Raw genomic sequence first — 22,134 nt, 5'->3', positions numbered from 1 at the left:
TTTACTTACTGTACTATCTTTGACAGAGTAACTTTCTTTCACAGTTACTCTTAAAAGTATTAACTAGAAGTAAGCACTGAGAAGGGAAAAAGTATGTACGCTACCAAATGTGGTAAAATTTAGCAAAGTGGTTTCGTAATGACTTTTTGAAAAATTAACCACAAAATATGGTTTTATTACTATGATGTTTAATTAAAAATATGGTAAAATTCGGTAATATTATCATGACGTCCTAGAGAAGGACATAAAAACCATCTATTCGACTAAATTCACTTTTTAGTTTTCTATTTGAAATATATGTATGGTAATAAGAGCAACAATTTTGAAAACCAAAATTTCCGATAAACAGTTATGTTATGAACAAAACAATTAACAAGTGAATGGTTTAAATACCAGATATTTTGGTTTTATTACCAAATTAATGGAGTTTTTTACCAGAAGTATCATTACCGTAATTTTACCATAACTTTGTTTCTCTGTAAATAAACGAGACTTTTTTGTTTCTCTTTGCTATATTGGATAAATGTTTCAATGTTTATTGTTGGTGAGTAACACTTTTGGTAACTACTTTGACAACCTTATGAACTTTGAATAACTTTATTGAATATTTTTAATTGCATAATTTTTCTTCATGTTATTACAGGTACACAGGGTACCTAAAATCTCGCAAAATTAGTAAATTTGATAGAAAACGAGTAGTTTTAATTCTAAATTGTTAATTTATTAATGAGTCATAAAGTGAACAATTTAGAGTACCTCGCCTAATTTTGTCGAAAACTTCAACAACATATTTGCATAAATGGCGCTGAAATTTGATGCAGTGCTAATTTTCTCTAAGAAAACGTCAACAATTGTGAACTTAAATCAATCTAAGCTTAACAAATAGTTTATTAATGGTCTTTAATTAGCTATTTAAAAGCTATTCGTGTACTCTGATTACAAGTTGATTTATTTTGTCTTCCGAAATTAATTCCATCTTTTTATTGTAACTATTACCTTTTTTAAATAAAATAATATTAATTATTTATGTACATAATTTAGCACTAATTGAGCAGCACTAATTTGCATGATCTAGATGGTCAATTCTGATCATTAAACCCAAGAAAAACTAAATATTTTGAAATGTATATCAACAATGAAAACTTTTTATTCTTTCGTATAGCGCTTTATTTTACTTTATTATTCTTGGCGATATTTTATCTCGCAAATTACCATTACCAAAAATTCAAATTAATACACAAATTTTGGGAGTACTTTATGACATACAAATAGTTTATTAAATTCTTCACTTTGATTTTAAGCCATTTTGTATAAAGTATAAAATTAGGGGCCCGCTTTGTTTGGTGACAAACTTCAATTATAAAATTTTGCTGAAACTCAGTTTGTAATTACCATGATATTCTTTTCTTGCTGTCTATGCTTTCAGTAACGTTAGCATCAGGTTACCACTATTTCTACTTACCGTTATGTGATTGATTCTTGGTTTATTTTCATATGTATAATAGGCATGTTTTCAATTCGCCAAATCTCAGATGCCCCGATTCTACACTTTAACCAAAATGGCTTAAGAGCTAGATTTTCTAACTGTAAATAATCAAAATAGAATTATTAGGAAATTGGAAGATTTTATATGCAGTACCACTTCTTAAGTATTATATCCATTTCATGGGGTTACGAGTTCTACATTCATATCAATAAATTACTTGAAGAGCTAAGTACATAACTAATGTACCAAGTTTCAAATAAAATCGAAATATTAGTCAGCAACTGTACAAATCTTCCCAATTATAGTATTGGTTTAACACTGCACGAATCATATTAAAATCCTCAATTCTAAGTTATTAATAAATATCTGTAACTTACCTATCTTCCATTATATTATAATTGAGGGTTATCACTTTTGTTGATATACCAGTAAGCGACACCAAGAAGAGCTGCAGCACCTATCCCGATAATCAAGGCTATTTCCCAGCTTGAGAGATCGGAAATTTGATCGGCGCCAGGAATTTTACTAAAATCTGCCATATCTTCAAATCTTATTAATTTTATTAATGATTAGGTTTTGAAACTGTGCTTTTCTATTTGTACTAAGGTCTATTTCATTACGACTGAAAATTTTCAAATTTATACTAAAAACCTGTCGCTATGGTAACTGTTAAGCTCGTGACCCGTGATCTTGGATCCGTGAAATAAATAAAAAAGATAGGTTGAAGTTTACTGCGAACGCCTGAAAATGCTATGAAACTAATTTTTCGATCGAGTCACGCCAATCCAAATGAGAACTAGTTTCTTTGTTGATGTTTTTCCCCTTTGTTTGGTAAATATTGCTGATTATTTATATCCAGATACGAACACATATTTCAGAGCTTCTAATATCAAAGCACCTGCCACTGAAACACTGAAATCATTTAATGAAATATTTATTACTTTAGTTAATAGTTATTTATTTTCCTTTAGCTTATAACTGTATAAATATCTCTTTCAACTAATTTCATTAATTCTGGGACGATTTGTTTGGAGTTTACTGGACTTCCAGATGAAAACTGGTAAATTCTGTAAAACTGTCTTAAATCTGTAAAATGTTTTATAGTCAATTTATTATAAATTAATCGAGACTATAAAGCACAAAATAGTGAAGCTTTTATTTGACTCAAACTCACGTAACTACAATTTTTTTTTTAAATGGCTTGTTTAAAAAATTAATGATAAAAATAATTAAACTATAAATTCTTTGCTGTTGTCTACTAGAAAATTCCAAATTGTAAATTAAAAAGAAAGAGTCCTGTCCATAGAACAAAAAGCTTATGATACGGATGATAATTAGGTTGTACCATTCTAAAAGTAATGCCTGGTATACAAAATTTTTAAATTGAAGGCATGCAGTGCTATTTTACCTACGCAAAGTGGATGTTTGTCTTTCTTTTGCAAGTTTAGTAATTGAAAAATGATTCATATTCCTATCACTATTAATTATGGAGTTATAGTGCCATTGATCGGTGTAAACTTGCCTGGTTTTACTTACACTGATGGGTTTTTTTTAATGTTTTATTTTTAAGTTTAAGGATTATTAACCACTCTTTCCAAAATTGGTGTATTTTTAGGTAAAGTGCTTTTGTCTGGTCTTCACTGATCTTGATCTTACACTGATTTCTTAAGAATAAAAGCCATTGCCCGGTACTTCCTACACTGACATTTTTCTTTATCTAATTTTTATGAAATTCGTAGATTCTTCCGAGAAACAAAACAATTTTCATAACTTCTGAAGAAAAACAAAGGAACGTAATAATATTTTATAAAAAATGATATAAAGTGTGGTAAAATACAAAGTGTGATTTAAAAAAAATAACGTATTTGAGTCACTTTTTATTCAAAATAAAAGCGAAAGTTGAAAATGCGATTGATTTCAAATTCATAAAATAGATTCATTAAAATTCGCTTTGAAATAATTAAATCAATGTTAGATTTTTTTTCATGAGAAACATTACCCAGCCATAAAATATTCATAAAATACATTGGCCCAGACAGCGGATTTTCGGAATGTAGAAAATCCTCAGCGGCCATGTCGTATGATTATGCGGCATGTAAAAGATCCCTGGAGTGCCTTATTGGTTCTCGGCATTTCCGGCAAAATTGAATTCCTAGTGCACTTTAGCATCCAAATAAGAGTCGGTGCTGCCATCTAGAGTGGCAGAAACTAGACGTCCAAATTAACATGGTCAACGGTATCTCACCTATTGTGGTGGTCCTGAAAGAGTGGATACCACTTCTTGAGAACGCACTAGGTCTGCTCATGTGCGCACTTGTGCAGCTCATTGGAAATAATAAAAACATTACAAAGCATTACACAGTAGTATAAATGTGGTAAAAATAAAAAAATAAAAAAATTCGGAGAATTAGACGTTTGATTTTAAAAATCAAACGCCTTTTTTACCAAAGGGAGAATAAATTGAGAAAGTTAAGTGGTTAACACGTTAACCACTTAACCACAATGGTTAACATCATTTATAATACAACTGCAACAGAATGAAATGGTGCTCGCTTGAATCATGTTATCCAGCTGAAACATGTATTGTATATTAAGACGCTAGAAATTATTTGGATATTACAGTTTACACTTTGCCACAATTGCGCCAAATAGGAACAATATTATGGTTCAACAAATGCCAATACTTGCAACGGTATATTAATTTTATTCTTTTGCACAAATATAAGAGAGAATGTTTGATTCATTTCTTCTTCATTCAATAGAACTGACATCGATCACATATCAAGACAAACCTATATCAAGATGGTGGTGAATGGTAATTCATTTGTTGTTTCTCTAATCGAGCAAGTTTTTGGCAATAAAACCAATGAAACGTATGTTCGCCATGACGAGAACTATTTCATGCCTGGAATCGCTTTTGTTTGTGTTTCACTTTTCGTAGCTGGTAAGTATAATGAGAAATTTAACTAGTATTCCCATATAAATTGTATAATAATAATAAAATAAATAGAATTTAGGCAGATTTCAATCATCATACAGGATGTAAGCAATTTGACTTTTTTTAATAACATCAATTTGATATTGAAAGACAAGTTTTATAATTTCAGCTTTAATTATACGCATGAGTGAGCGTATAGGCATGAGTGACCTTTCAATTTGATGTATTTTTTAATGTTCGCGTTTCAGAAGTGATTTATTTGGAAGTGTTCCATACATTGCTATTTCCCTAACTCCTCGGTGTCATAGATTTGTACAATAATGGCTGTACTTCTCTAACCGCTGGATTAATCTTCTTAAACCAGATGAACATACTTTTCTCCACTGTCCTCTAGGATCTCCTGCTTATTTATTTATTTTTGTACTTCTGTAATAAATCTAGTCTACGAATGCCTTTTGTCCCTACCAACTTGTCCGAGCTGAAGCTTATATACTGAAGATAATATACTCACAGCCCTAAGTTGAAATTCCATTGATGGACCAACATAATCTTGATTGTAACTATCAATAATTCCATCATGAACAATTATATTTTTGATGGTAACTAACATAAGTAACCATCACCCCAATGTAGGAATTCGGGCTTACTTATGATGGTCCAACATTAGAATAGCAACTTGTTTTGATGTTTGTTCATGTTAAACCATCAGAAATTTCCATCATAGTTTCTTAGAAATCAAATGCTTAAAATATCATGAACAACCATCATCCCAATGTAGGAATTCGGACAGATTTATGATGGACAATCATGAAAAAAAACAAATTGTTTTTATGGTATATTCCAGAGAACAGACAAGAATTCCCATTTAATCATCATAGAAATGTATAGTGGGATCCATCGTAGACAATCACGGATCATCATTGATTGCTGGTCCATGAGAATCAAACTTAGCCATCATAGTATTAAAGTAGCATTTTTCATCTTGAAATGATGGAAAATGCTACTGTCATGTCGAAAACCTGAACTCATAATGAAAAATGTTGGATGATGGTGACCATCAAATGATGTTGGACCATCATGAATCGTACTGAAACCAACATTAACCATCAAAATCTTTTGCTGGGACTATCACGAATTTTGACTTGGGGCCAAACAGAGTCAAGAAGGCCTTTCTCAGTTGGCCTCCGAAATTTCCAATTTATATTTTTCGTAGTTTTGAAAAGAATTGAATCTACATGTCCTTTATCCTTACTAGCTTGCAAGATCTTAAATGCAGAGTTAGGTTAGATATTACCAACCCAATAAATTTTTTCAGGATTATAAACTGTTTTTCTCTAATACACAATTTGTACTCCATTAAGGTTTTCAATTAACCCATATCAGTCGCTTGAAATGATGCTTAACTTCCATACTTGTTGAAATTTTTAATTTATATTTTTTGGACGAATATGAATACTTGGCAGAATAATAGTGAAGAAAAAATAATTATTATTTCAAAATTACAAAAGCTATATTGCACTTACAACACAATTTGTAAAACATTATTTTTAATTTTTCGCATTTCCAATTCATATCGACTTAAGTAAACCGTGTTGTTCAATATTATGAGTATGGTTTTTGGTTTTGGTGAATAAGACCATATATAGGATTGTAATGATGAAAAAGCTTTGGCTGAGAGTTGATATATGAATGTAAAAGTTCAATCCCTGTCTTGTGTCCTACAAGATATATGTCTCTGTTATCACTTTTACCTCACGATTTCGGTCATGGGTTGCTTCGGAAGTTCCATTCCTTATTAAGTACTTGAACTCATCTGAAAATATGTTTCAACACTGAGACAATCTTGTACATTTTTATACCGAATTCTTTGTTATTTTAGTTATCTGTCGAGAATTTTTGAAAAACCTGCCAGTCCCGTATACAGCAATAATCTTCATTTATGGATTGGTTTTGGGTATAATAGATCTCAATGTGAAAGAATTGAACATTTTCACGAATGTCTCCAAGTCTAATGCTCAACTTTTAATGCACGTATTCTTCCCAACAATTATATATCATGCAGCATTCTCTATGAATCCGTATATGTTTACGATGGCTTTGTGGCAGTGCATTATTCTAGCTGTCCCTGGAATGTGTGAGTCTATTTTAACTTTAATACATAAGTTACATTTTATTATATAAGTTAGAAAGCATGCTATATTCTTGGTAGTAGAAACTATCCAGCACGCGCAGGGAGCAGCAGACTAATCTGCAGCTCCCTCTGCGTTATATATACTTTCGATGTCTCGAACTTCTACTCGAAAACCTTGTTATGCCAAATGCCCTTGTTATGAGATTATGAAAAAAAAAGTGTTATGAAAAGAGAAGAAGAAAAATTATTAAAATAAAATATTTTTAAAAAACATTTTTTTTAAAAAAATTTAAAAATATGTTTTAAAATAATGCAAAATATATATATTAATATCATGCAATCAATTCGCAAAAAATTCTCTATTAAATATTTAAATACTTGTCAAAAAATTTTAAACATTTTAAGCTTAGTGATTTCAATAATAATATTATCATTAAAAAAATTTTAGCTTTATATAGAAAGTTGAAAATTAAAATTAGTAAAATACAATTTCCTTACTCAATTATAAGTCTAAAATTTCCTGAAAGTCCTATAGAATTTAGAACAATTGCATGTGGGTCTAATACTTATCTGACTAAACCTGGCACCATTTTCTCTAACAACTTATACTCAATTTCTTAGTGCTCCTCACGCTATTGTATTGATATATTTTGCTTTGGCTATATAGATACAATATTAGAAAGCACTCCTTTTTGCGGATGTAATCGTGTGAGCTGATGTAGAGATTATATATTTTCTTTCTTTGTTTTCCTGCTTTTTAATATATATATTTCTTAATGTTTTTCTTCTTTTAAAAAAAAGTTTCTTTCAAATATTTTATTTTAATAATTTTTTTCACTCTCTTTTCATAAATCTTTATTATTTTCCACGTTTTCTCTACATTTTTAACTTCTACCGCTGCCTCTGTTTGAAGTAGTGTCTCGCTCGACGAGATGGATTGCGAATGAATGGAACCAGATTGTTTTCAGCGATGAATCCAGTTTGAAATAAGATAGTGATGACAATCGTATACGTTTGTGGAGCTATACCGCTCCTACAACTGTGTAATAGTTTGAGGTGCCTTTGCGTACGACATATCATGACTCTTAATACTGATCCCCGGCTCTATGAAAAGTTCGGGGTACGTTTGTGATGTCCTTCAATCACACGTATTGCCACTCAATGTAGGACTCATAAGACCTTTTTGCTACAAACAAAGGTCACAGGATCGCATCCGCCACACTATCATACTTCCCTGGCCTTCTCGCAAATATCGAATTTCGTTTCATTCTGACATCTCTTACTGGTGCGCGAATTTATACGACAATAAGTAAAGTCGATATGAAAAAAAATTAAGTATATTTTACATACTTAAATTTTTATTTTTATTTTAATTTTAATTTTAATAGTATATTTTCGGTAATAACGAAGCAGGATTAGGTGAAATTGAGATAAGAAAGAAATTTAAGTATATTTTTCAAAAATTAAAACTTACAAGATGTACTACTAGAAAAATGTGCAATCCTTACATATTTTTGTCTTTGGATACAATTTTAACAATATCGCTCTCAATATTTGCTTTATGGTTAACATTAGAAAATGCTTTAGAATTTGCTTTCAAAGTGTATATTAGAAATGGGTATATCTTCCAATATATTTTGCTAATCCTCCTCGTTTTCATCGCTTTCGTCGAGGACAAGCATTAAATCAGATATTGAAAGAATTTAAAAGTAATAGAATGCGTATTGCAGTTGATATACGTGCCATTGACTTCGGAAGATCTTCAGACACGCAATTTAATTCCGACATGCAATTTTATTAACGCAGAGAAGATTTATTTAACCCATTTATAATTCATTTGAATTGACAGCATCCAACTCAGAGGAAATCAAATTCAGGACATTTATTTTTGCTTCTAAAACTCTTATTTTTGCTTTCGAAGCATCTGTGAGGTCATCAAAATGAAGAAAAAGAAATGATTACCTAGCCGATTCCGGAGTTTAACGTTCTCTAAATGTTTAGTGATTAAAAAGATTCAAAGGTTGAAATTTGCTTGAAAAAATTCCACTCTCAAATTTTACAATCTCACAGACAAAAGGACAATAAGATAAAGCAGAAAGAATGTGGAGAAAGTTAGTAAACAAGTCTCTTTTTCTTTTAGAAAAGAAAAGAAGAGTGAGAAAACTCCGATAAAGTTTGTGCGAGCTTTGCAGAGAAAAAATTATTTTTTTCTGTTAGAAAAACGTATAAAGCGGGATTTTCTTGAAAAAAGGTTTAGTAAAATGCAGGATGATGTACGAAACATGAACCCGGAGTTCCACTGTACTAACACACACACGCACATATATATATANATATATAAATACAAAAAGGACAAAAGGAAAAAAAAATGAAGAAAATTAAGAAAAACAATAAGTTTTATTTACTGGGCATAAGCTGGAAGTAAATAGAACTCATAAAATCTATTCAAAATCTAGAGAAAACATGGAAAAATTACAGAACAGTGAAAAAAGGGGAAAAGAAAAATGATAATAATAAAAAATTAAAAAATCCGGAAAAAAATAATAAAATAAAAAATTTATTATTTAGAAAGCACACCTTTTCGCGGATATAATCGTGTGAGCTGCTGAAATGATTATCAATTTTTTTTTCTTCTCATTTTTAATTTTTTGTTATTAGTTTTCTTTTTCCCTTTTTTCATTGTTCTGTAATTTTTCCATGTTTTCTCTACATTTTGAACTTACTTATATACATAATATGTGTGTGCGTGCGTGCTCGTGTGTGTGTCGTGGAACGTCTTTAAGGTCAATTTTTCCACGTTTAAACTTGGCATACGCATCACGAGCGATTCTTTCAGTTATGGCACCCTCTCCATACACAACGCAAATGTCAAAAGCAGCTTTTATTTCCTTAAAACCTTGAATAAAAGTAAAATAAAAAAGTGTTAAAAATGCTCATTTTTCTCAATTTTATATTCCATTTTAATGACTTAAAAAATAACAAATTGACCCGAGCAAAAAATATTATCGGTAAAAAAATATCATTTTTGGAATGGTCTACAACACTAAACGGAATGGTGAGACAAAAAAAAATAATAAAAAACGGCAGGAACTTCGTGCTTAATTTGATATGAAAAAAATTGGAACAAGCTTTTCTTTCTAAAGATACCTTAAATAACTGCAGTAATTATTTCTAAACATCTTCACCTTTGTTTGCGTTACATTTTAATAACGTAGCATCGTCAATTTCAGTAACATAATTGCAAATAAATTGTTTTCCATAACATAATCTTTTATCGCAAAATTTTCAAAGTTCAACGCAAAATAAGGATTACTTTCCCAGATCCTTCATTTTCATTAAAGCCTCAATGCTTTTATGCTCTGATGTTTTATTTAAATGTGAAATCTTATTTAATTTTGCATCGCATGTAATGCAAATTAATGAACTTTAATGCAGAATCTAATGAAAGTTACATTATCTTCACGCCCTTGCTGAACTATACCCTAGAATTTAAAGCTGCTGCTTTTACTCTTTATGACTATGTTGCAAAAGCTTATGATTACGCATTTATTAGCATTGCAATGATGCATGTATAAACCGTCAGATAAACAATAAAATTATTGTAAATGGGAAATAGAAACCATCTCATACTTTCATTATCTTTCCCACATAACGAGAAGGGTTTGTGTATATGGTAATAAGGAATATTTTAATTCTTAGCCCTTAAGCAAAATGTAGTATAAATTATGATACTGAATTTAAAGTTTTGATTTAATAACGGAAATTCAGAATTTTCTGTAAATAGTTATTTCAGTTTTCATTTTTATGCATAAATTTGAATTTTTTTTCTTATTTTTGTAGTTTTGCACTGTTAGAAATTTTGAGTGACTGTTAGAAAATACCGTGCCAAGTTGAACCATATATTCGTGCAGATTAGGAATTTTTAAATACTGTGGTTCGACTTAAACTGTAGCATGGTACAGTTAAACGCGTTATTAAGCACCGCAGTAATTAATTTTAATAACGCGTAAATTGCTTATCGTAATATTTTATTAGTAAAGAACTTATTTTGCGTGGATTGAGGTACAGTGAGCCAAAAAAAACGGATTTTTGAATCTAATGATAAAATTTTCACGATCTAGGACTCAGTGGCTCGTGGGGGTGACCTCAAATATGCTAATTAATACGTTCAGATGATAATTTAAGTAACAAAATCAGACAGAGAAACGTACTTTCTCTGAATAAACATCAAAAAAGTCAGAAATTTCGAATTAAATTTCTCAGGAACTATTCGACCGATTTTGCTAAATTTTTGTATTTTGCCATGTAAATTTACATTCTTTAAAATGATGAAATAAATTCGTATACCGCACAATTCAAAAAATTTTCAACCATTATTAAATACAGCAATAAAAATATAATAAATATTCACTAAAAAAATTTTTTTGCACGAAATTATCTTTGGATGAACTAATTTTATAATTGTGTGCAAAAAATTTTCAATTCGCCTACAACGTTCTCGAGGTATAGCGAAATACGCAAAAATTTATATTAGAAGATCCAAGCTAAGGATCGTTTTCCCGAAAAAATCCTTGGAACTATATTTCCCAGATTACGGCAAACCCCTATATTTCGGGGGTCAAAAATTCGAATCCGTGGGGGAAAAAAAGTTCAGTTTATTCAGAGAAAGTACGTTTTTGTGGCTGATTTCGTAACTTAAAATATCTCTTGCCCTTATTAATTAGCATATTTAAGGTCACCCGCTTCAGCCATTAAGATTGAGTTCCAGAACGTGAAGATCATTAGATCAAAAGTTATTCAAGGTGGTTAATTTTTTTTTCTGTGAACTGTAAAGTGCACAGACTGAAAGCGCGAACATCTAAAATAACTTATGATCTAATGGTCGGATTGTCATATGATATCCCCGGAACTTATGAGAAGCGAATCAAAACCTTTTTCATACAATTCTAAAGTACTCTTATCGAAAGATGGCTCTATGCGGTGAAAAAACACTTACAATTTTTATATTTTTTGTAATTTATTTTAATTTATTAAAATTTATTTTTATATTTTACAATTTATTTTAATTGTTGAAGTCTTTGATGACAAAATCCAAAATAATACGAAAATTAGCTGATTATTCTTCGAAAAATAAAGATCTAAAATTGCAACTTAAGACACTTTTAGAGGTAAAGAACCCGAATCGATCGAAAAAAAGGTATTAAGGTCATCCAAAAAAGTGATGACGGTTGATGAGGCAATATTTTTGTCTTTTTAACTGATTGATTTTCATTTTGTAGTTCTTTGCACATCGCTGACGGCTGTATTTGCAAAATATATTCTTAGACCTTTTAAATGGAACTGGAATGTATGTTTTATTTTTGGAACAATTCTGAGCTCTACTGCGCCAGCCACTGTTGCGAACATGCTAAAAGAAAGTGGTAAGAATTAGTTTGCCAGTTTAGAATTTCTATTTTATCAACTTACACCGTAATCACTTACGTGAGCTATGGAAAATCAACGAGCATGATGAATAAAAATCAATAATTAATTTCCCAATAAAAAGCAATAACTCTCTCTCTCTCTCTCTCGCTCTGTTTTTTTTTTCTGTTACTGTGAGATACTGTGACTGATATGAGGTGTAGGGATGAGATCTTTAAGTCCTAGTTCGCCTTTTCAGGGGTGTAGTGGGTCCTGTTTTTATTTTAATGGTTAACACACTGATACCACACATAGCACTTCTGACCTACCATTTTTCGGAAAAAGAATATATTCGTTGCATGGATTGGCCAGTCAGATCTCCAGACATCAACCCTATAGAGCATGTCAGGGAAATGGCTTTGGAGGGGAAAATTGCAACACATAATCTCTTTTCGAAAACCATCCAGCGTCTTAAAACAGCATTACTGGACGAGATGAACAAACTGCCTCAGGAACTCATATATTGCCCTGTAAAAGGGGGCCATACCTTTCATTAAAAAAAATTTTATTCAATTATGTGACCACTCCTTGTTACCATCTGACTGTGATGGGTGTTTCCCACGAGCATGAGTGTGTATTATAACTGTTGAATGGTCATTATTTTTGTATTAGATCAATGTTTGTTCAAACCAAATCTCATTTAAATATGTCCTGTAGTTCTGGAGATAATTGACAAAATAAGAAAATTCTTTTAATTTTGAACACCAGTGTACTGATTCTACGTGCATACCTGGTTCTTGCTCTAATCTAAGCAGCTGTATTGTTACAATACATTGAAAAAAATTGGACTTGCCTTGTTCGTTCACCAGTCTTCCAATTTCTGTTACTTATTTCCCCAAAACAATTCGATAACTATTTATGAAAAAAAAATGAATTCGGATATTATTCTTTCGAAGCACCATTTTTTAGATCTATACCTCTAGAAAATATTAAAGCATTAAAAATACAAAATTATAAATTATTTGAGAAAAAAATTTAAATAATCACTTGTATATTAGACAAAATCAAGACACGTTATTAACAGCTATTTCTGGAAAACAGTATCATTTATATCATGCTCACAATTTTCGAGAAAAAGCAGTATTTCGAATGCAAAGTTTGTTGGATAATTTTAAAAATTCAAATTCATAAAAAAATCATTTAGTTCTTAAAAATATAAGTTTTTATGTTGCAAGTTGTTTCTTATTTAAGCTCCAAATTGACATTTGCCTTTTTGCAATTTCTGTCTCTTTAACTTGTTATTTCACCCAGAGCCTAAATTGAATTTTACCTAAATAGCCAATGACTAGAACAATGTTATGACACTTGGTGGCTGAGTGGTAGCTCTTCTTTCTCCCGTGCCACAGGTCCTGGGTTCAAGCCTCGGGCCGGGCAAGGTTGACTCAGCCTTTCATCCCTTCAGTGGGTCGATAAATGAGTACCAAGCATGCGTGGTAACTAAACACTGGGAGTTCCGCTTTCGGCTGACCACCTGATCGGAACATCTGCTCCTGCTCCCCAGAGCCTAAGGTCAAGAAAACTGAGATGGGCACAGTAGACATTGGCCCTCTATGTGCTGTTGCGCCACTGAGTTTAAAGTTTAGAACGATGTTATCATGTAAGTGACTGTATTTATTTATTTATATAGGAATGTACTCTCCCGTTATAACAATCATTGAAGGTGAATCGTCAATTAACCAAGTCATGTCCATTCTGTTACTGGAGATATTTCTGCAAGCATACATAAACCCTGTAACCTTTGAAAGTAAATATTTATTTATTTATTTATTTCTTAAGTTAGTAGGTCGAAAATTTCTCAGAAAATATTTATTTCCTTTTAGTAAGAAATTCAAAGTTATTGCAACTTCCAGAATTAAGATTGAGCGAGCAAGTATTTTTTTAGACTTCAAAATTATGTAATTGAAAGCATTATAAGTGCCAGTATTAATGCACAGTGTATTCAGCAATGTATTCAAAATCTTTATCAAAAGTTAAATGAAAAAAATGCGATGGCAAACGAATTCAATAGTTAAGAAGAACGAAAACGTTGTTAAAATATGACGAATCATTATCAATGTCAGACTGACAATCATTAAATTAAAGCAAACTTGGAAGCAAAAAAAAAGTTTGGTTGCCAGATGGAAGTAAAAGACAACTACTACAAATGTCTTGCAGTTCAACACAACGGTTTTTTCAATTTCTACTCCATTGGAATTAACCACTTGGTGATACATAAAGCAAATACGAACAATTTAACTTTTCATTTAATTTTATCGAACCTATGGAACACAATACTACTTATCGTGATGTGTGAAAATTTCAAATTACCGAATATCTCGACAATTTCATATGTGGCATAGTGATTTAGATAGATTTAGAAAAGTTTATTTAATTCTATATTTTACGAACTGGTTACCCATGGACGAACTGGTTCGCATGGGTTGAAAGAAAGTAAATAACCAATAAGTCTGATATAATCAAAACTACGAAACCATGTCCAAAACTGAAAAAAATTTGCTGACACAATTAGTTAAGCTAATATAATACATTTTTCTATTTATTATTTGTTGCCCTTCCCAGTGTCTTACATGGGCTATATAATCAGGATATGCCAATTTGTTCATGTAGATGCATTCAATTGAATATGGTTTGCTAGTATATATATATATATACATAAAAAGCATTAAGGCATTATATAAACATTTCATATGAACTTGATATAATTTAATATAAATGGTAATAAGTTCATCCACTGTATGATCCGAGACAATCCTTGAGTTTATAGTTATAATCATGACATGAAAACTTAAAACAAATTAAGGTTTATAAATATCCTATTCGTAAGTGTTCATAAATATTTTACTAGTAAGTTCGTTAATAAAAAAAAAATTGAAAAAAAACTAAAACATGTTTTTTTTAATTACTATTGTTTGATAAGAATTAAAAAACTATGGAATTTACTGAAATATCAAACGTTTGTGCATTATTTGGGGCTGTTATTTTCAGAATTACAAATTTGTATAAAGTACACACAAGTATATACACTCACTTACATATAAAAACATTCTGCTTTATTTATATGGATTTTAAGTAAAACTGTAAACCAAGAATACAGTCATTTGAAATTATTACATAATTGATTACGAATTAATTTCCTTTTTAAAACGATTACTGAATGTTCTGTTTTGGGAAAAGCATTTAACGAGTTTTTACAGCTACCAAAAATTAAATAGGAATTTAAAAAACAAGTTTGTAGATGAATTTGCGTAATAACCGAGAAAAATTATTTAAGTTTAATTAAATAATCTATTTTGGTTTATAAATTTCTTTAGATATAATTTATTAGAATTTTTTAGAAAGTAATATTGAGGGTTGTCGAATGTGAGTTAGCATGGAGAAAAACCCTTTGTATTAAATAAAGTTATTTCCCATTTATTCCAGAAAATATCGGCATCCCGCCATCTGCATTGGTGACGGCTAAATAAGAAAAAATATTGTTTGTTTCTTTCTTATTCCCAGCAAGTACTGTCATTCATCATCTACTGTTGGTGAATGTCGGCTGGACTGAGTTTTAAAAAAATTGTTGTCTTTATTTCTCACTTACAACTACAGTCAGAGCATGTTGAAAGTCGACGTTTGCAAAATGAAAAAGCAATAACAAGATATAAAACTGCGCTTTAAACTTTCTGGGTAGATAGAAACAAGTCTTAGAGTTTCGCCTGTTCTTGTTTCTTCCATCCTTGCTTCCTTTTTCAAACTAAAAATATATTTTGTTAGGAATTATATTTATGTTGTAGAACGTTAATGTTATCTCTAACGAAATAACGATTTCATTTTATAAAATTCCTGTTTGAATGAACTCTAAAACAATAAAATAAACTTGTTTTTAATACTGCAAGAAAAATTATTTTTAATTGGTGTAAATTATTTTTGACTCCACGTGGCCATGCTAATCAAATATGTTAGGTATAATTTAATCTAAAGCAAAAAAATTTTCGTTTTTCTCGATATTATGCTCAATTTATGCCACGTGGTAGAATAAATATTAATTTCAATTAATAAATTTAAATTTGCTTAATGATTTATCTAGAGCTTTGAGACTATATGCAGAATAAATATTAAACTAGTTCTTAATCATTATATGTTAGCCCTAAATAGGCTTAGTATAAAATACATCATTGCCATGGTATTTTGAAAATACAATAATGATGCCTTTAGACATGGGGCAAAAGTTTCACATTTTTGATAGGGCCATGGGAAATCTACATCCTTAACAATCTCTTAAAGAAGTGGCTACAGGAACTCATAGTTTGGCAAAATGGCAACTGTAGTTCATTGAAAAAGCACAAAAAAAAGAAGAAGAACATAATTCCAATACTTAAATTAAAATTGAAGAGAACGGTTTCTACTGTTAATTTTCTTATGATAGCAGGCATTAAAAGAAATAGACATTATCATAAAAAGAATGACAGTAAGACCATTCTAGCGGAAACATTCGTATGGCGAATGTATATTATTCTTCAGTGTGAGCCACATTTTTCATGGAAATAGTGGTTATAATAAAAACATTTTACAATAGTCTTTCCTGGTTTGCAACGCCATCTGTTGAGTCAAATGTAAGAAATTTGAGTCTGTTCAATCAAATTTGAAAGTTTTCGAACAAATACTTGTTTTCTTAGCAGAACTTCGCAACCCCTCCCTTCCCGTTTTTCCTAAATTGATTTTTCAAATCGTCGGCTGTTGTCGTCCATTAAGGTAGAGGAAGTGCTATTGTTTTTGTTTTCCAGTGGTATCATCCATGGCCAAGAATTCAAATTCTGTCACACCCATGCGTCACACCCGTTTATAGGACAGGCCCACTCATACTCATATTCATTCACTCACAGATCATAGTTTTGACCTGAACCTGAACGATCAATCTCCAATTCAGTACCCCCAGGAGTATTAATTTGTTATGGGAAGATGGAGGACTTTGTGACCCGACAGATTTAACGTGCACCATTAAGTACACGGGGAGTTTTCAGTCACCTGGATTCGAACTCCTGTTCTCAAAAACTTGAGTCCAGCACCCTGCCAACCAGACTAGCCCGGCAATCGTCAAAGTAATCGTCGGTTACTTCGAAGATAAACGATATTAAGAGACAAGCTTTGCGGTTCATATAAATAGAAAAATGCATAAATATTTAACGTATATTGTAATTATCTCATGTTTTTAATTAAGGGTAACAAAACATCTACAAAATATTTCAGTAAGAAGTATAATTGCTCACTTCGCCTACGATTGTGGAGTTTCTGTTTTGGTCGGATACTTAATTGCAATAGCAACTATAGCCATGTTGAGAAGGGTGGAGCTTGATACTTACATGGAGGTGAATTTTACATTCTGTATGACTTACATTACCTACTTTGCCAGCAAAATAAGTCTAGAAGTTTCTGGAGTTTTGTCTGTCTTTGTTTTGGGAGTAATGGTAAACTATTATTACAATAGCATAGTAAATAGTCCAGCTGACAGAAGAAGCACTACTGATCTGTAAGTATACTATCAATTTAATATGAAATGTTAATTTCTTAAAGCTGATTACTGAATTCGTGTAGATTTATAATTCGATTCATAAATACTAAATTTTAAGAAAAAAATTTTATTTATGTAAATGATTAACCTTTATCCTGAATAACTGCGCAATTCGTCTACCCTAAAGACCTTTTCTGAACTTGCACAATAAAAGCTATTAGTATCAACTTTAAAAAATCTATTGTAGTATTTATTTCTACTTTGTAGTTAGTAGTAATAAAAGGCGGAAAATTTAGAGGCAAAAAAAATCGGCAAAACTTTCTCCGGATACTGAATTTTGGATGTAAAAACTGCGGGATAATATCTCTCTGAATGTGATGTTGAACAACCCAAAAAAATCATTGAAGAAACACTTTATTCCGGGTTAACACCAAATCGAGCATTCATGCACGATTTAAAGGGTGTAATTTAAATCTCAACATTTATAATATAATTAACTTTCACCGCATTCTCACTCATTCAATGTAAAAAGAGAATTATTTTCTCTTCCGAAAATACCGATGTGTTGGCGTGCTTTTTTTTATCGCTTAAGTTGCGTTTGCACTGAGATACCTGCAAGTGTGGGATCTCGATTCTGATTGGTTATTGAAACGTGGTATTTGTTTACGTTAGCAACTGTTCTTTCCATTCTATTTCGAGCAAGACAAGCCCGTTAAGTATCAATTCTCTTGACACATTCTTTCACAAGGATTCTTTGTCAAGTACTTCAATTCTTCCGCTATATATTTATAAAGAGACTTAACACAAAGAAGGACATGAAGACACGTGGAGCATAAACAAACTAATTATGCATCGAAGTTGCCAGGTGCGCGAAGCAAAAATATATCACTGTTACAATAAAATACATAAACGAATAATAAATCTAAGTTAAGTAAAAAGAAGTAGGCGAGAAAGAATAATATTTCAACTAATTCGAATTGCGATACGGTTCTGTATTTGATTAACTTTTCGTTAATTAACATTCCAACTTATATAGAGAAACTTAGCTCAACTTTAATGCGCCATTTTCCTCATAAACATCAGCTGGAGCTGACGTCATAGATCACATGAGTGGGTATGGGATGTCTAATTCTTTTTGAAGCGCAAGTGCCCAATTGAGAGTTTGTTGTCGTTTATGAGTAGTTGGATTTGATTGTTGTTTGCCGTTGAAATAAATATGCCTGTTTTTAATTGTGTAATAAGGATATTTATATTTTATTTTTCAAGTCTTTGTGACTTGTGTAAAGTGGTTTTAACATGCATAATTTCTATTGGCTTCTATTCTGTAAAACCTAGCTGATTTCTTCTTTATGCTATTTCTGTGCTATTCGTAGGTTTGATTTACTAACTAATTTAATTTTGAAAATTAGTCTATATTTCATTCTAAATTACTGATTCTTCGACTGATGTATCGTAATAATAATTTTACTGACACTTATTTTACTATTATAAATTTTTATGTTACTTTATATAATAAAAAGAGGTGGCTACTTTACACCTAGTAGCGTAATAGAACATTCTTAGTGTAGTGGAACATCTCTTTGGTGTAAGATAGTTGCCACCATTTCTGGTGATAAGAAATACGATGTTTTTTTATTGTGTTATATAAGTAGTTTATAATCATTCTTTCTTAACTTACATCAACGTATAAAAGCTTTTGTAGTTTAAATTATTAAAAAATTGAAAATAAAATTTAATTAATTTATTTTATTGTAAGTAAAATAAAAAAAAGAGAACACGAAATCGGAAAATTTCGATTCTGCAATATTTTTAAATGGTTCTTTATTTATTCTCACCTATTATTGCAATAAAACCATATTGATACAAACTATATGTATTTTTAATTATAAATCAAAATTTTACAAAATATTATCCGTAAAACTGCAAAGTATCAGTCGTCGCAATGGTGCTGTGATGCTTAATAAATTGAAATGAAAATTGACCACACAAACCAACCATTCATTTTTGCCAGCTATCATTTAAGCATTCATTAATTTAATACATAGTTTAAATTTGTGCAGAATGTATTAATCTATGATCTGATGTCAAGTTATCAATAACAGTCATACTACATAATATCGATCTCAATTTACTTCAGAAATAATAGATCATTGCCACTAACTATTCACGTTTTGTGTGAGACAAGCAGCCCTCATTAAATTCATGGTTGTAAATTTAGGAGACCATAATAAATCCTGTCTATTCTTAAGCCTCTCAACTAAATTACTCATTTGATTAAATTTCATGGTGAAAAGTTTACAAAATGCATTGTTATAGGCATAAAAAATTTTATTTCTATTGTTTTTATTTCTTAATAAGGCGGAATAAAGCTCCCTCGAAAAAAATATTGGAAATTTTTAATCTAATAATTTAATCTCTTCTCCTTTTCTTAGTTACCTTAATAATACATTAATCAATTGATTAATCGATATAATAGAATTGATAATAATCGATTGATAATTGTAATATTCGGAGAATAGTATCAATAAAATTATAAGTTACTCTATGAAGTTATTTTAGTTTCTAAGATATTTTTGAAGCTGGAATTAAAATTTGGTTCAAATTTGCAATATCCTTAATTTGTTGCTGATTTAAACCATATTTCCATACTACTTAAACTTGATTATGTACTGAGTTGCACAATATTATCATGCTTTCCTTCCTTGTTTACTGCATGCTTTTGGTCAACTGGAATCGAAAATCAGAATTGATTTAACACCCCATTTAAGTAGCCGCAAATTTGCATTGTATGCTGTTTAATAGTGTATCACATAGTGTTTAGAGCAGTCCTTCACAAATGGTGTTCTTCCGCGAAATCCTATAGCTCTGCGGAAGAATTAAAGAGGTTCCGCGAGTTAGTACTTTTTATAATCGGTGATGAATTTTCAAACTTATGATTATATTCAGACCCAACCTCTAATTCATAATTTATTTAATCTTTCAGTAACCTTTATAAAATTATTCGAAGTAAAATGCTCGTGAAATAGAAATTTAAAGGACGAAAATATAATATTTCCAATAACAGTAAATTGAACGAATTGTGGAAAAAAATCAATCATTTATTAAATATTTCCTATCCCACTTTACAAATCAAAATAGCTAAATTCCTTAATGAAGACATATGTTTCCATAGTTATCATTTTCAGCGTTCATAGCAATTTTTTCCATTCAAATTAAACTGAAATCCTGCTTTTTTCCTTTAATCATTTTCAGCTTAATTCAGATTTTAATGTTCTCAATTAAGTTTATGAAGTTAGAGTTCCGCCGAAAGAATGTTGATTATTTATGGTTCCATAGCGGAAAACAACATTGGAAACCTCTAATTTAGTGGCTAAATAATCACATGTCCTAACTAACTTATTGTTAATTTCAGGTTTTGGGAATCTTTGAACTTTTGGGCAAACACACTCATATTAACAATTGTTGGCAATGTAATTGCATCTTCGATTAAAACTGACCTGATTACAAACGACATTGGATTAGTTATTACAACTTACGTTGCAATAATGACTATTAGGTATTAATTTATTTTTACGCTTACAGCTAAATAAGAAATAAATAATTAACCAATAAACACCGTTGTATTTTTTGTTAAATTATTGTTGATGACAGCAAAAGATTTCTAGATATTTGTTTATTCATGGTTTTATCATGATTGTTTTTGCCCAGTTAAAATGCACACAACAGTAAAACGACAATTGTCTTTTTATATTTTTATATAATCTGAAACTATTATAGGAAGAATGACTGATTAAAATACGGCTAGCATCTCTAGTTAAGAGTCAAGGTTTATGAACTCATTCCTGAGTTAATCAAAATGTAAAATATACTTGATTCTTAAAAAAAAAAAAAGAGTAAAGCTGTTTATTATGGAAACATTTTCTGTCGGCTTTGAAGTAAATACCTTTGTAACTTATTTTAATGATAGCTCGTGTTTAAAACTCTCCTCTGTTCTGTCTCTCCTGAGCAACGCACAGAAGAATACCAGTTATCCTTTTTTATTTTACACTAAACTTGGTTAAAGTGTTTGATAAGTTATTCAGTTTGTGCAATGTGGACCACGCTTAGTCCACGTAGCCTGTTTTGGATTATGTGCCATCAAACACTACATTTATCCTTTCTTTGACTGTTTTTTTTTGGGGGGGGGAATAAATCAGGGTGATATAGTTCATGCTCTGGGCAAAGGGAAAAAGGTTTTTAAAAAATCTTAGTATAAAAATGTAATATAAAATAAATGAAAAATAGCGGATGGAAATATCCATCACCATGCAAATTTACATGTTAAACTCAGCACAAAATAAATTTAAAAAAATATTTATCTTTGTATCATTTTTATTCCTGATGATAATTAAAAAAACAATCATTATTCTCCTCTTGCAACACTCGTTTAATTTCATCAGCATCATTGTACTCTTCATCAGAATTTTATTCCCGATGTTAATTAAAAAAAATCAATTATTATTCTCCTTTTGCAACACTCTTATTATTTCATCTGCATCACGATACTCGTCGTGAGAATTCTCGTCATAAAGACCATCTTCTGATTGCTAATCTCCTTCTAATTGGTCCAAGTCCTTATCCAAGTACTC

The 22,134-nt window shown here is 30.6% G+C and overlaps 1 protein-coding gene across 1 annotated transcript in view; it reads left to right on the top strand.

Annotated features, from left to right (window-relative positions):
- Positions 1-4,288: 4,288 nt before the first annotated feature.
- Positions 4,289-22,134, top strand: part of LOC107438514 (sperm-specific sodium:proton exchanger) — an 86,619-nt gene continuing 68,773 nt past the window's right edge. The window contains exons 1-5 of the mRNA XM_071181066.1: positions 4,289-4,430; positions 11,835-11,975; positions 13,643-13,759; positions 17,245-17,524; positions 20,919-21,062. Of these exons, the coding sequence (XP_071037167.1) occupies positions 4,289-4,430; positions 11,835-11,975; positions 13,643-13,759; positions 17,245-17,524; positions 20,919-21,062 (824 nt within the window). The remainder of the gene's footprint in view (positions 4,431-11,834; positions 11,976-13,642; positions 13,760-17,244; positions 17,525-20,918; positions 21,063-22,134) is intronic.

The sequence above is a fragment of the Parasteatoda tepidariorum genome, chromosome 5 (assembly GCF_043381705.1).
Source record: "Parasteatoda tepidariorum isolate YZ-2023 chromosome 5, CAS_Ptep_4.0, whole genome shotgun sequence".
Classification (NCBI taxonomy): Eukaryota; Metazoa; Arthropoda; class Arachnida; order Araneae; family Theridiidae; genus Parasteatoda; species Parasteatoda tepidariorum.
Note: the sequence above shows the minus strand (reverse complement) of the source record. Positions and strands in the feature narration are given on the sequence as shown.